General features: G+C 39.6%; 1 protein-coding gene across 8 annotated transcripts in view; it reads left to right on the plus strand.

Annotated features, from left to right (window-relative positions):
- The window catches only part of LOC122553085 (1-phosphatidylinositol 4,5-bisphosphate phosphodiesterase beta-4), a 533,291-nt gene that overhangs the window by 369,890 nt on the left and 148,278 nt on the right, over positions 1–15,123 (plus strand). For 6 of the 8 annotated variants that reach the window (XM_043696591.1, XM_043696592.1, XM_043696594.1 and 3 more), the window contains 8 exons: positions 860–939; positions 1,032–1,116; positions 1,645–1,735; positions 3,874–3,969; positions 4,079–4,099; positions 7,089–7,192; positions 10,309–10,344; positions 12,613–12,754. In XM_043696591.1, the coding sequence (XP_043552526.1) occupies positions 860–939; positions 1,032–1,116; positions 1,645–1,735; positions 3,874–3,969; positions 4,079–4,099; positions 7,089–7,192; positions 10,309–10,344; positions 12,613–12,754 (655 nt within the window). The remainder of the gene's footprint in view (positions 1–859; positions 940–1,031; positions 1,117–1,644; positions 1,736–3,873; positions 3,970–4,078; positions 4,100–7,088; positions 7,193–10,308; positions 10,345–12,612; positions 12,755–15,123) is intronic. The other 2 variants (XM_043696595.1, XM_043696593.1) reach the window with 1 other exon arrangement.

The raw sequence follows: 15,123 nt of genomic DNA on the forward strand, positions 1-15,123 counted from the left end.
TTGAATTTATAAGAAAAGGAAGTGGTTAATCTCTCAAGCCTGTTCCGTCATTCAGTGAGATCATGGCTGATCAATAGCCTCAGAGGCTTCTTCTGGAATACTGTGTCCAATTCTGGTTGCCCAGTTATAGGAAGGATGCTGTTAACCTCGAGAGGGCTCAGAAGAGATTTACCAGGATGTTGCCGGGTGTGGAACGTTTGAGTTATAAAGAAAGGCTGGATAAGCTGGGACTTTCTTCACTGGAGCATACGAGGCTGGAAGGTGACCTTATCGAGGTTTATAAAATCATGAGTGGTAGAGATAGGGTTAATTTTAGGTGTCTTTTCCCTGGGGGTGGGGCGTTTCAAGATGAGGAGCCATGATTGATGATTGCGGTATAATTAATGTTGGGCGATTGACATTTCTGACAGTGAAATAACACAGAGGGAAACAGAGATTTGATTTATTATTGTCACATCTACCTAAGTACAGTGAAAAGTTTGTTTTTGCTGTCAGTGCAGGCAGAATTTAATAAACAAAGACATATAGATCGTAGGGTGTTAGACAGAGCAAGGCACATAAGGTTGTGGCTGCACAGAAGTTGCACAAAAGCAAGATCAATATTAGATTTGAAAATAGAGATGTCCATTCAGCAGTCTAATAACAACAGGGAAGGAGCTGTTCTTGAATCCATTGGTTCGTGTGTTTAAGCTTCTGTATCTTCTGCCTGACGGAAGAGATTATAAGAGACTGTTACCGGGTTGGGACTCTTTCACGTTAAAAGAGACTCCAGAAGCTTGGGTCATTGTTATTTCTGAGACATCAGAGGTTATATCAGCCTTATTTAAAATGTGTAATGAAAATGTCATTTTGTTGGTAGGATGTAATTCAAGCCATCAAAGAAACAGCGTTTGTGACTTCTGATTATCCTGTTATCCTGTCCTTTGAAAATCACTGCAGGTAATGTCTTATGTGAAGTTTAATAAAATAGGTTACTGCTTTTAATGCTGTGAGACACAATCATGACTCTGACAATTATTTCTATTTTACAGTAAACCCCAGCAGTACAAGATGGCCAAGTATTGTGAAGAAATCTTTGGAGAGCTTTTACTGAAGCAGCCCCATGAACTCCATGTAGTATGATTGCCATTTTTACATTTTTTTGTATATATTGTTAAAAGCCATTGGAATTTAAACCCCTATAACAGAATGTTGCAGTGGACAGGCAGTGCAGAGAACCTATCCACCATTTCTGCCGCGACCGTGTGACTGGAAATTCACGTCTCTGAGTCCGAGCATTCTGGTCCCCATTCCACAACCTGAGCACTGACGCTCCTGTGCAACACCGAGGGAGGGCCACACTGTCAAAGGTGCTGGCTTTCGAAAGCCGGGTACAACTGTGTCAGTGCCTTCCTTTTCAGGTTTTCGATGAGGAGCACAGAGCCCCTCCCCAGTGTCGCAGCCAATTTTTATCCCTCAATCAAAAAAAAACGATGATTGTCACATTACTGTTTGTCAGAGCTTGCTCAGTGCAAATTGGCTGTGTTCCCTACGTTACTGCTGTGACTACACTTCAGAAGTACTTCATTGGCGAGCAAGTGCTTTGGGATATCATGTGGCTGTGAAAGGCGCTATATAAACACAATTCCTTTGATTGCTTTACAGCTTGAAGCTGGCCGACCTCTGCCATCTCCCAATGATCTGAAAAGAAAAATACTTATCAAAAATAAAAGATTAAAACCTGAAGTAGAATCAAGTAAGTTTGGAAATGAGTAAGATCTTAACTAGATGATTGAACACTAGATGGTTGTGGAACAGGTGTTTGGAGTGGTGACTACCAGCAGAATCCAGTTGTCTCAAGATCAAAGTTTACAACTTGTCAGAAAAAAAAAGAACAATAAATGAATAAATCTGATGTTAGGTCTCATTAAATTTGTATCTTATAGAGGTTCTTTTACAAACCTCAGAACTTACTAACCTGCAATATTTGTGCAGTAATATTAAAGTTCCTTTGAAGAATTAACTTGTCTGAAATGTATACTCAGGCACTGACCTTCATTCTTGATTCATCGAGTCACACAGCACAGAAACAGACCCTTCGGTCTAACCAATCCATGCTGACCATTATCCCAAACTAAACTAGACCCCATCTGCCTGCACTTGGCCCATATCCCTCCAAACCTTTCCCAATCATGAACTTATCCAAATGTCTTTTAAATGTTCTAACTCTAACCACATCCACCACTTCCTCTGGAGGTTCATTCCACACACAAATCACTCTCTATATAAAATGGCTGCCCCTCGTATCTTTTTATTATCTTTCTCCTCTCACCTTAAAAATATGTCTTGAAAACTCCCACCTTAGGAAAACACACCTGCCATTCATCTTATCTGTACTCCTCATGATTTTATAAACCTCTATAAGGTCACCTGCCAACGTCCTATGCAGGGAAGGTCATTGTCTAGCCGCATTAATACTAGAATGTTAATTAGAAACCCAGCTAATCTTCTGGGGACCCAGGTTCAAGCCCTACCACAGGCAATAAATGCTGGTCGAGCCAACAGCACAGGTAATGTTGGAGGCAAAATGAACCTTTTGTCGCAGCATTGTAGTTGGTTGCATTATTGTTGTGATATTGTTTTGTTACGATCTGCCCGTACTGCGTGCAAAACAGAACTTTTCACTGTACTTCGCTACATGTGACAATAATTGATCAAATCAAAAACAGAAAATTACACTTCCACTACTTGATATATTAGCTGTGGAATAGGAGAGGACCATGCATCATACACACACATACACACACACGCATCTTCATTGCCTGCGAGGTCAGTCTGTAAAATTGTGATCCTGTTGAATGCATTCTTGGTAGTTTGATGTCACTTTATTTTACGAAAGTTACAACAGGTTCAATATCCTCCAACATGGTTAGCCTCTCTCGAAAGGGAAGCGTACAAACATTGACAGGAAAACAATTTTAAAGTTAATCATTTGTTTCTGAAAAAAAAATTTAAAATAAGTCTGAAAAGACATGAATTCCTTTAGTGATATCTGCAGCATAATAGTTAGAGATTCTAGGGATAAGGGTTCAAATCTCACCATGGTAGCTGGTGCAATTTGAATTCATTTAATAAAGTTGAAATTCAAAACTAGTAACAGTTTTGCTTATTTGGCTTATTTTCGGCTTTAAATCTGCTTTACCATTCAAAAACAATGAAATTGCAGTGGTTGCTGGAAATCAGAAACAAAAATAAACAAAAAACCGAAATTGCTGGAAAAGCTCAGCTGGTCTATGGAGAGAAAGCAGAGCTAATGTTTCGGCTCGAGTGAGCCTTCCCCAGAACAATTCTCAGTTGAATTTCTCTCCATACCTACTGCCAGACCTGCTGAGCTTTTCCAGCGATTTCTGTTTTTGTGGAACGTGAGCACCACTGACTCCGTCAACATTTATTGCCCATGCTAGGTTGGCCTTGAGAAGGTGGGGGGTGAGCTGTCTTTTTGAACTGCTGCAGTCCATGTGCTGTAGGCCGATCCACAATGCTGTTAGACAGGGAGTTACAGTTTAATCCAGTTTCATCTTCACTTCTTAATCACTTGATCCAACTGAAGCACATGCAAAACCCTCTGACGAGATTTCAACAAATTACAAAGAGTTGATGAATACATTTTTTTTAAAAAAGTTCAAAAACTTCAAACAGCAGCACAGGAGGGTGTTGTGAAATAACTTGGCTGCAGCTTGGAACTTAAGCAAAGTTATCTCACCTCCAGCATAACCACCACTATTAGCCAAACATTGCAGGAGGTCTTCATAATGTAATAAAAAATGTCAGTGAAAAGTGAATTCTCTCTGTTAGCTACTCGTCTAATATTTTATAAATCAATCTTATTTTTAGAGCAACTTGAAACTTTTAAAAGGCTAATGGAAGGTGGAGAAGCACCCAGTCCAGCTAGTATGCTTGAAGATGAAAATGAGGAAGAAACTGAAAATGGTAACTGTGTTTAAAAATGTTGGCATTAATAATTTTTGAAAAAAAATTTATTGTCCATGAGAGCAATTAGTTTGAATGGTCGTAATTTTTTCTTGTCCTACATTTCTAGCTGACCTGTCTCCGAATTCTGGTAAGAAAAGTAGCTGTGGATAAATAATTGGGTCTGATAAAAACTGGTTTATTCCTATTTTGGAATAGTGTTGGAGGTACTGTAGCAATCTTTTGGAAGCGACACATTATGAAGCACTTAAGCTCTCTCGGTTTTCACAAGTCTGAAATTCACACAAGTCATTTCAGTGACTAATGGAGAAAGCATGCTACCCGTTCTGTAACAGAGAATGAAACCTCACATAATCAGGTAATGCAAAACAACATCAATTACACAATAGGTCAGAACAAAAACTGGACCTAATTTTGATGTATATTGAACATTTTAACGTTGGTTTAATTTGTTTAAACCTCAAAACCCGCTCTCTGGCTTGTTTTCTCCATATCACTTTGACTGAATCTAATTTATTCATCTAACTGCACCATTTCACTCTTGAATGAGATGCAGCACTCTTGTGGTGGATCCTATTGAGAATTTAGGCTGACTTTTCTATATATATGCACACAAAACTCTACTATGTGTATAAGGAATTAAAATTATCCATCTTTCTGAAATCACTTTTATTTAAAGATGTTGGTGTGTCAAAACTGCAGTATGTGAGCAGAGGTTATGGAACAATACAATTGGATGACCAACCAAATTGATGAACCTATTTATTTGTAATTTTTCTTTGATGTAATGAAATTGAACAAACTGTTTCATATTGAAGTTATCACTGTGATTAGCAATGGGTTTAGGTCAAAAGAAAGAGTGAATCACCAACTGCTTTAAAAACTCAAGTAACTTGAGTGAAACTGCACTCAATTAACCACAGTCTGTCAGTCCTGAACACTTGCAGCAGTCCTGGACAGCTTAATCCTCTGCATGTTGGAAGGTGTTGGGATGGGAAGTAGTCATGCACATGACATTTCCTGAGAACATGTACTTTTTCAAGAAATACTGCTGCCTGAGCCTTTCACAGGCAAATGGAAATTGCATGCTTGTAGAGATAGTTTTACTTCATTGATCTGATTACAGATCATTCCAACGATCTTTGCTTTTCGCCACACTTCAGCGTTTTCGTGGGTGCTTTAAATCTCAAAAGTCTGTGCTATTCAGTAACTATTTTATAACACACCCTAAAATCAGTTATTCACTGCATACATTTGTATCAACGATTGAGGAACAGCTTAAAAAAAGTGGCTTCATGCCCTTTACTGCCTTAACAACCTCCTAGCTTGTGAATTGTTCAACATTGACTCCAGTCTCCTAACACAGTGAGCTACAATCTGACGGATGGTTGTATTCAGTGTGATCATGTTGACTTTCATTACTTTATGCAATTGGTTTCAATGGAAAGGCCTATTAAATTGGTCAACGTAAAAGAAGATACATCAGACATGATGAATGTGTTCCTCTGACAATGTTCGATCAGAGCCAGGCAGCACAATGGCTCCGTGGTTAGCACTGCTGCCTCACAGCATTGGGGATCCAGGTTTGATCCCATCCTTGAGCGACTCTCTGTGTGAGGTCTGCACATTCTCCCCGTGTCTGTGTGGATTCCATCTGGGTGCTCCAGTCTCCTCCCACAGTTCAAAGGATGTGCAGGTTAGGTGGATTGGCCATGCCAAATTACCCTGTAGTGTCCAGGAATGTGCAGGCCAGGTAGATTAGCCATGGGAAATGCAGGGTTACAGGGATTGGTCTGGGTGGCTTGCTTTTTGGAAGGTCACTGTGGACGCGATGGGCTGAATGACCTGCTTCCACGCCATAGGGATTCTATCAACGTAGCAAGGAACAAAATGAAAAGATTTTAAGTCACCAGCAGCTGTGGGCAGAGCTGCTTTGAGGATTTTTGTTGCCTTAACTTTACAGTAATCCTTTTTGTGCTTTCCTTGGCGCTATTTGTTTTGGAATTGAGTTGCCTCTTCTAACTCTTCTATACTGGAGAATTTTGAGTGGGTGTGCTAGTTGACGGCTGGTTTGTGATACAGGGTTCAGTTACCACACCAGCTGAGGTTACCATAAAAGTTCTGCCTTCTCAACCTCACCTGAGGCGTGGTGACCTTCAGATTAAATCTCACCACCAGTCCTTTCTCTCATGAGAGAGCAGCCCTCTGGGCCTATGGCAACTTTATCTTTACCAGCTAGTTGCCTGTCTTTTACAACAGGCTTGCAGTTCTCCATTACAGCAATGATTGGTCCCTTTTTGATCCTGGGTGAAGATTGAACATTCCTCCAATTCAAATCAGACTGAAATTCTGATGGGAGGTTAGCCATCATTATTACTGGAGTACTGAATAGCCAGAATTTCATTTGGCCCCTGCAGCAGAATTGCGTTTTTAGGAATTATGTGCTTCGAAAACTGAATTGCCGGGGACATCTCAATCGTTGAAAATTCTGAACAGGAAACAGGATTTACTTAGAAAACCAAGAGGAGGCCATCTGACCCTTCAACGCTGCTCTGCTGTTCGATATGATCATGGCTGTTTCTCCCTTTGTTTTATTTGATTGCAGGAAAATATATTGTTGAAACTTTATTGCTGGAACAGCACAGCAGGTCAGGCAGCATCCAGGGAACAGGGACCCTTCAACGCTGCTCTGCTGTTCGATATGATCATGGCTGTTTCTCCCTTTGTTTTATTTGATTGCAGGAAAATATATTCCCTACTCTCTCAATTCTAGTAATCCCTTTACACAGTTCCTGATTTTGCTAAAAATAAGACTTTTGGTCATAACTTGGTAACAAGTAGGCAAGTATTCAGCAGTCATTTATTTATAAAGGTGTTGAACTGTTAAGATGTTCACCACGACAGTCAAAACCACGATTTAAAAACAGTTGGGAGAAGATAACATGCATCATAATCTATACCACAAACATACCTGTCATCTGCAGAGTGGCATTACAATCCCTTGAGTTTCCTTCAAATATGGTGTGTTATAAATTAAAATTACTTTCAACTTTACTAGTCTTACAGAACTGTCACATTTTATTTGAAATGGGCAATAATGGTGTTTGTTCCATGTGTAGTTGACCAAAATGAGGAAGCTCATCCTGAGCTGAAATTCAATAGCCAACTTTCTGCTGATGATATTATTCAAGAGAAGGAAGCACATATCAACAGTGTGAAGAAGGTGGGTGTTGTATTTCTGGATTTGAATGTTTAACATTGAATGTTTAATTGTCTATTTTGCTATATCTTCTAATATTTTCATATTATTGAATGCGCACAGAATTAATGGCTGGGAGCAATATCTTATTTGACATTCCTGTATAAAATGTCTCAAAATTGTATCTGAATATGGTTGTTAACTCTCTGAACAATTACTTTAATATGGCACTCAGGATGATTTTATGCAAATTGATTATCAAAAAGAAAAATATCTGTAATCTTAAAATTAAAAGCATGTGATATAGGATGTTTTGCTTCAGTCAAGAATTTAATTTTAGTTGTGCAGCCAGGGGTTAGTTTAAAAAAAAATCCATTATAAATTATAGAAACATAAAAATAAGTGCAGGAGTAGGCCTTTTGGTGTTTTGACTCTGCCCCACCATTCAGTATGATCATAGCTTATCATACAATCTCAGCGTCCCACTCCCGCTTTCTCCCCATACCCCTTGATCCCTTTAGTTGCAATGGCCACATCCAGCTCCCTCTTGAATATATCTAACTAACTGGCCTCACAGTTTTCTGTGGGAGAGAATTCCACAGGTTTGCAACCTTGAGTGAAGAAATGCTCCCTCGTTCAGTCATCAATGGCTTATCCCTTATCATACAGGAGAAGCTGAGATATTTGCTATTCTGGCATTCTGGTCAGATTTCAGTGCTGAACTTGTCAATCAGTTTGGACATGTACTCTACAAACAAAAATGTTATACAAATTCGTGGTGGGCACTGTTTAACATCATTGCACAATAGTGTTAGAATTAGAATTCCCACAGTCGGGAACAGGCCATTTGGCCCAACAAGTCCACACTGACCCTCTGAAGAGCATCCCACCCAGACACATTCTCCTACACCTACTACTCTGCATTACCCCTGACTAGTGCACCTACCCATCCCTGGACACGATGGGCAATTTAGCATGGCCAATTCATCCAACCTGCACATCTTTGGACTGTGTGGAGGAAACCAGAGCAAACCCACACAGAAACTGGGAGAAGCTTCACACAGACAGTCACCCAAGGCTGGGCTCGAACTGGGGACCCTGGTGCCGTGAGGCAGCAGTGCTAACCACTAAGCTGCTGTGCTAACCAAGTGTTGTGGTCATCAACACCACAATAGTGGTTGCTGTTCAGAAATGTACTCTGAAATCTTGAAAGGCGTTATATAATTACTTGTCTCTCTTTACTTGTGTGGCACCCAGAATCCTTTATTCCAAGTCTCTTGCAGTGGCCTGACAAACCTTCAGGTGATCAGAGGTAAATGCAGCCAAATCTGGATGCAAGGCAAAATGGAAGGATTTTACAAGATCTTATCCAACATCAGCTCCTACTCCTTTTACCCATATCACCTCTTCATTGGTGCTAGTGTTGCAAATGTTTGGTTCAATTGAGGCATCAAGACAGCTTTGGATGATTGTTTGGATACAAACGGTATCTAGGGCTACGGGGAAAAGACAAGAGGTTGGCAGTATGGAATAGAATTGGTACAGGTACAATGGGTTGGATGGGCTCCTTCTACTAATTCTGTATCAATTCTGTGAACCTGTGACTCTGCTGTGTGTATGACTGTGTATGCATATGGTCTGGTGTGATTAAAAGCAATTGATACTAACTGGGGAAGATTAGGGCTCATATCTAGGTTTCTACCTGGGAGAGGCTGGTCTGCAGTTGTGTCATGTGGGGTCTTGTGAGCAAACCTATGTGGAAGACAGACTACCACCAGATTAATATTCATACGAGAAACATCCTATTTATTTCAAAGTAGAATTGCCCTTGGTGAATTTTAAACACAAACTATGGGATTTGGGAGCTTCCGCTGCCATTATTATTCATTTTAACCATGATGTGGAGAAGCCGGTGTTGGACTGGGGTGGACAAAGTAAAAAAAACCCCAACAACACCAGGTTATAGTCCAATAGGTTTAGTTGGAAGCACTAGCTTTCGGGGCACTGCTCCTTCATCAGGTAGCTGTGGAGCAGGATCATAAGATGCAGAATGTATAGCAAAAGGTTACAGTGTCATGCAACTGAAACGATATATTGAACAAACCTAGACTGCTGTTAAGTCTTTCATTTTTTGGAATGGGTTGCAGGTTTCAGTTCATTAATATGTAAATCCCAGAATTTCTTAATGAACCAAAACCTGCAATCCATTCTAAAAGATGAAAGACTTAAGAGCAATTGAGGTTTGTCCAATATATCATTTCAGTTGCGTGGCACTGTGATCTTTCGCTATAAATTCTGTGTCTTATGATCCTGTTCCACAACTACCGGATGAAGGAGCAGCGCTCTGAAAGCTAGTGCTTCCAAATAAATCTGTTGGACTATAACCTGATGTTGTGTGATTTTTCACTTCATTCATTTCAATAATGAGATCCGAGGATTTTGAGAAGTATACGCTTGGACGCACTCAAGTAGGATAGGGAAATGTTGCCAGAAACAGCTCCAAGCCCCTAGGAAGATAAATTAGTTTTACACCAGCGCCTTTCAAGCAGTGGGCCGTATGTCACAATAGGACTCACAGAATTTTGGAAATAGATTAACCAGTTTGCATAAAATAAAAGTGCGCTGATAAATTTTGTCTTGGACGAGAGTTAGCACTAATTTTCATGGACTTTGAGGAGACAATGCTGCCACAGTGATGTGCTCCCCTCATCAGAGTGACCAATATTAACAAGAGTAACAGGTCAATGTAATGAACAAGAAGCAGATTTTAAATCAACAAAAAAGTCAATAACCAAAAAGAAACATATAAATAATCTTAAAATTAAAAGCCCATGATGTAGGATGTTTTGCTTATGTCAGGATTTTAATTTTAGTCGTGCAGCCGGGAGTTAGTTTCAAAAAAGATTTATTCCTATTATAATTATACTTATTAATTGACAATGGTTTTCTAAATTTTATTTGACAGTTTTACCTCATAACCTTTATAACATCCGTCTGTCTGTTGCAATTTCCGTTCACTCACCTTTCAGAGCTGAAATCAAGATTTGATTAAGATTTAAGAGCATTCTAAATCAATTATAAATGTGTAAGTATTCATTAGGAGAAGGTGACTGAAAATCAATTACTGTTTTCTTTTGTAGGTAATCGAAGATGCGGAACAGGACAATAACAAAAAGGTAAGCTCTGCTCATTCATGGTCTTGTGAAAGTTTAGCACTTTCTTCAATAAATCAGGTTTGCTGTCATAATTTGTTTATTTGCAGTGGAAGGGTATAATTGCAGATTTATCATTTACATTCTTTCAATTCTGTCTTGTCTGTTCTCGTTCATACCGCCACACCACCAACTACTTATCTCCAGAAATTACGGATTTTACAGATGGTCATTTGCAGGAAAAATGATGTTGCCTATGGACGCATCACACCTGCAAACCTCTGTTAACAAAAAGTGTAATCAATCAATATCAGTTCTACATTGCAAATACCAACTGAGTCTAGTTGCATTTTCGGTTGTTGAACCCTGAAAGTTGTTCCGTCTAATTACAGATAGAAGACCTTTTTATTCAAGGTGTTGAAACTTTTTGTTTTCAGTGCATGCAAGTGTAAATGAACATTTGTTGACTGTGTCCAGGATTGCTTGTACAATTACACGCATATATCTTAGAAATCTGGGCTTTGTTTTTTCCTACTCTGCCTAAACTAATACAAATCCATGTTGCACTCTAGTTGTTGGAACTTAAATAAGCTGGAATGGAGCTTCTTAGCACATGTCACGAGTCATGACGCCTGAGGTACAGATGGTTCTCTTTTAGTCTAACAAGATGCCATCATCCATATGCGCTGTGTCCTCAAACTGATCCCTAAGACTACTGTTTGAACACATGCATATGTCTAATCTTCCTTCTTGTTTATATTTTTATTGGCATTTACATGACAATCTGTGCACCATTGCTTGCCAAAAGGATAATGACCCTCTCAAGCTTTGCACCAATATACTTGTGTCACTAACCCTTGGGAGATGCACAGGGACTTTGGATGAATATTCTTATTTCTCTTTCACTCACTATCATTTTCACCCTTGCTTTCTCCCTTTGTCTTTCACTCTCTCTTCTCTGTAATCTATCATATGGGAGGATGTTCTGTCTCAAATCTAGAGAAATAGAAAGCACTTCCTTCAAAGAAATTTGCCAACAGATTTGAATACAATTTATGTACTTTGTGCAGAGCAGTGAATGATAGGATTAAAATGAAGTTACTCCAACTCTATTACTTGCATGTAGTTCTCCAAACTGACATCCATAATTTCATATGGATGCATTGCACAGAGGGTCAAAATGCCCAAAACTTTGGCTTCTATATTATATGGAGAGGTCCAAGGAGCTAAACATATTTTGCTGGAGAATGAAAAATTGAGGGGGGAACATGAGACGAATCTTCAAAACAATAATAGGCATGAATAAAATAGATATAAATAGTATATTTAATGCCAGCTGTTATTTTTGTGTGTTCATTCATGGGATGTGGACATCACTGGATCCACTGCCCAATTGCCCGTGAGAAACTGTGGTTGTCTGTCTGGAGGTCACAAATACAAAATGAACAATCCTCAGGAAGTGAAAAAGAACTGCAGGAGCTGGAAATCTGAAATGAAAACAGAAATTGCTGGAGAAATCCACCAGGTTTGGCAGCATTTGGGGAGTTTTGAATCCTCAGCAAGTTCTGTTTGAGCAGAACAGGTGCCCATGAATTGTCATAAAGTATAAAATGGTCAGAAACATAACTTCCAATCCAGTGCTGAAGCATATTAATCAGAAGAAATTGAAATGACAGAAATACTTCATTGAGTAGAGCCGTGCCTATCCTATTGATCAGTGGTTGTAAATAGCGAGGCTATTTGTTAGTTATATTTGTGCAGAGTGTGTTTCTGTGTAAGTTTAGAAGAAAAATATATACATGTAAGCTTTCAAAATTGGTCCATTGGTGTTCAAACACGCAAAAGAATAGCTTAATTTCAGCTGCTCTCTCAAATCCCCACAATTGGCAGAAATTTCCACTGATGATAAACGTATCCTGTGGCACAGCCAGTTTTGAGGCAGGCACTGCTAAGCCAATGCCCTTTAATGAAAATAAATGTTGCAGAAATGTGCTTTGTGCCAGGCATAATTTGCATTTGAAATCCCATGATCTTTTGACCGGTTGGGTCTTGTTGCGATGGCATACACAACAAGACCCAACGAAAACTCCAGACCATTGTGTCGATAGCATTGTGAATCTAAAAAATATTTGTGTTCCTGTTACTATACAGGATGAAAAGTTTGGCCTTCATTAATTAGCAATGTGTAAATTTAAGCATTGGAGAAAAATGTGATTTTTTTTTGTGGTTCACTGATACATAATGGAATTCTAACACAAATCGATGCTCAAAATATTCTCTTTATTTTTAAAGGGGACGATAACTGTCGAAGATGAGCAAGCTTGGGTGTCATCCTACACGTATGTTGGTGCTACCACCAATATACATCCTTATCTATCTGCTATGGTCAACTACGCCCAACCTGTCAAATTTCAAGGCTTTCAGGTAGCAGAAGGTATGTAAACTTCATTAAAGTTCAGAATAATCATTGATGTATGTTTTGTCTGCTGATTTTACATTGTTGTTTTATTCATGAATAACGTGGTGTGACTTCATGTCTGCAATTTGAATATTAAATAGAACTTTACAACCTCAAATAGAAATGTAATTGAATGTTACACCCGTCTCAACCAGGGCTTTCCCAGAGAGTGTGCGTCCAGAGGAATATCTTACTTTATTAATTCTTCCCATGGGATCGCTGTCAAGGCCAGTATTTGTTGCATCACAATTTGCCCTTCAAATGACTTGCTAAGGCCATTTTAGAGGGCAGTTAAGAGTCAGCCATATTGCTATGGGTCTGGAGTCACATGGAGGCCAGACCAGATAAGGATGGCAGCTTCCTTTCCCAAAGGACATCAGTGATCCAGATGGGATTTTCCAGAAATTGATGGCTGTTTACTGGAGATGAGCAAACAAAAATAAGGCATAACCATTATTATTATAGATTGGAACATCTCTAATGAATGCAGAAGGACTCTGATCTAATATTGAACTAATACAAATTGTACATAACTGCCCTGTAGAAATCTGTGGAAAGAGAAGTGTTGGTGTGTGGTGTACAGTTGTAAAATTCTGAGAAAGAGTTTACATAGAAAATAGGAAAAGGAGTAGGCCATTCGGTCCTTCAAGCCTGCTCCACCATTCGATAAGATCATGGCTGATCATCCAACTCAGTAATTTGAAATAAAGAGCTGAGGATACTGATACAAACAAAAAACAGAAACTGCTAGAGAAACTCAGTAGGTCTTGCAGCATCTGTGGAGAGAAAAACAGAGCTAACATTTTCAACAGGAATAGTGTCAGAAGAGTGGAGGATAGCAAATGCTGTTCCCTTGTTCAAGGAGGAGGGTAAAGACAACCCTGGTAATTATAGACCAGTGAGCCTTACTTCGGTTGTGGGTAAAGTGTTGGAAAAGGTTGTAAGAGATAGGATTTATATTCATCTAGAGAGGAATAAGTTGATTGGGGATAGACAACATGGTTTTGTGAAGGGTAGGCCATGCCTCACAAACATTATTGCGTTCTTTGAGGTGGTGACCAAACAGGTAGATGAGGGTAAAGCTGTTGATGTGGTGTATATGGATTCAAGTAAGGCGTTTGATAATGCTCCCCATGGTAGACAATTGCACAAAATACAGAGACGTGGGATTAAGGGTGATTTAGCAATTTGGATCAGAAATTGGCTAGCTGAAAGAGGGTGGTGGTTGATGGGAAATATTCATCCTGGAGTTCAGTTACGAGTAGTGTACCACAAGGATCTGTTTTGGGGCCACTGCTGGTTGTCATTTTTATAAATGACCCAGATGAGGATGTAGAAGAATGGGTTAGGAAATTTGCAGTTGACACAAAGGTTGGTAGAGTTGTGGATAGTGCTGAAGGATGTTGCAGGCTACAGAGGGACATAGATAAGCTGCAGAGCTGGGCTGAGAGGTGGCAAATGGAGTTTAATGCAAAAAAAGTGAGGTAATTCACTTTGGAAGGAGCAACAGAAATAAAGAGTACTTGGCTAATGATAAGATTCTTGGTAGTGTAGATGAGCAGAGAGATCTCGGTCTCCATGTACATAAATCCCTGAAAGTTGCCATCCAGGTTGATAGCACTGTCAAGAAGGCAAACGATGTGTTTGCTTTTATTGGTAGAGAGATTCACTTTCGAAGCCATTAAGTCACGCTGCAGCTATACAAAACTCTAGTGCGGCTGCACTTAGAGTATTGCAAGTGGTCACTATTATAGGAAGGATTTGGAAGCTTTGGAAAGGATTCAGAGGAGATTTACTAGGGTGTTGCCTAGTATGAAGGGAAAGTCTTATGAGGAAAGGCTGAGGGACTTGAGGCTGTTTTCGTTAGAGAGAAGAAGGTTGAGAGGTGACTTAATTGGGACATATAAGTAATCAGAGGGTTAGACAGGGTGGCCAGTGAGAGCCTTTTTCCTTCGATGGTGATGGCGAGTACAAAGGGACAAAACTTTAAATTGAGGGGTGATAGATATAGCACAGATGTCAGAGGTAGTTTCTTTACTTGAAGAGTAGTATGGGCATGGAATGCCCTGCCTGCAACAGTAGTAGATTCGCCAACTTTAAGAGCATTTAAATGGTCATCGGATAAACATATGGATGATAATGGAATAGTGTAGGATAAATGGGCTTCAGATTGGTTCCACAGGTCAGCGCAACATCGAGGGCCGAAGGGCCTGTGCTGCGCTGGAATGGTCTATGTAAGTCCATCGGTGGACCTTCTCTAACAGTTTCTGTTTTTGATTGATCCAGCTCAGACACCTGTTCCCACTTTCTTCCTGGAGCTTTGAGACCTTTAGCCTGAAAAACTA

Source organism: Chiloscyllium plagiosum, chromosome 9, assembly GCF_004010195.1.
Source record: "Chiloscyllium plagiosum isolate BGI_BamShark_2017 chromosome 9, ASM401019v2, whole genome shotgun sequence".
Taxonomy (NCBI): Eukaryota; Metazoa; Chordata; class Chondrichthyes; order Orectolobiformes; family Hemiscylliidae; genus Chiloscyllium; species Chiloscyllium plagiosum.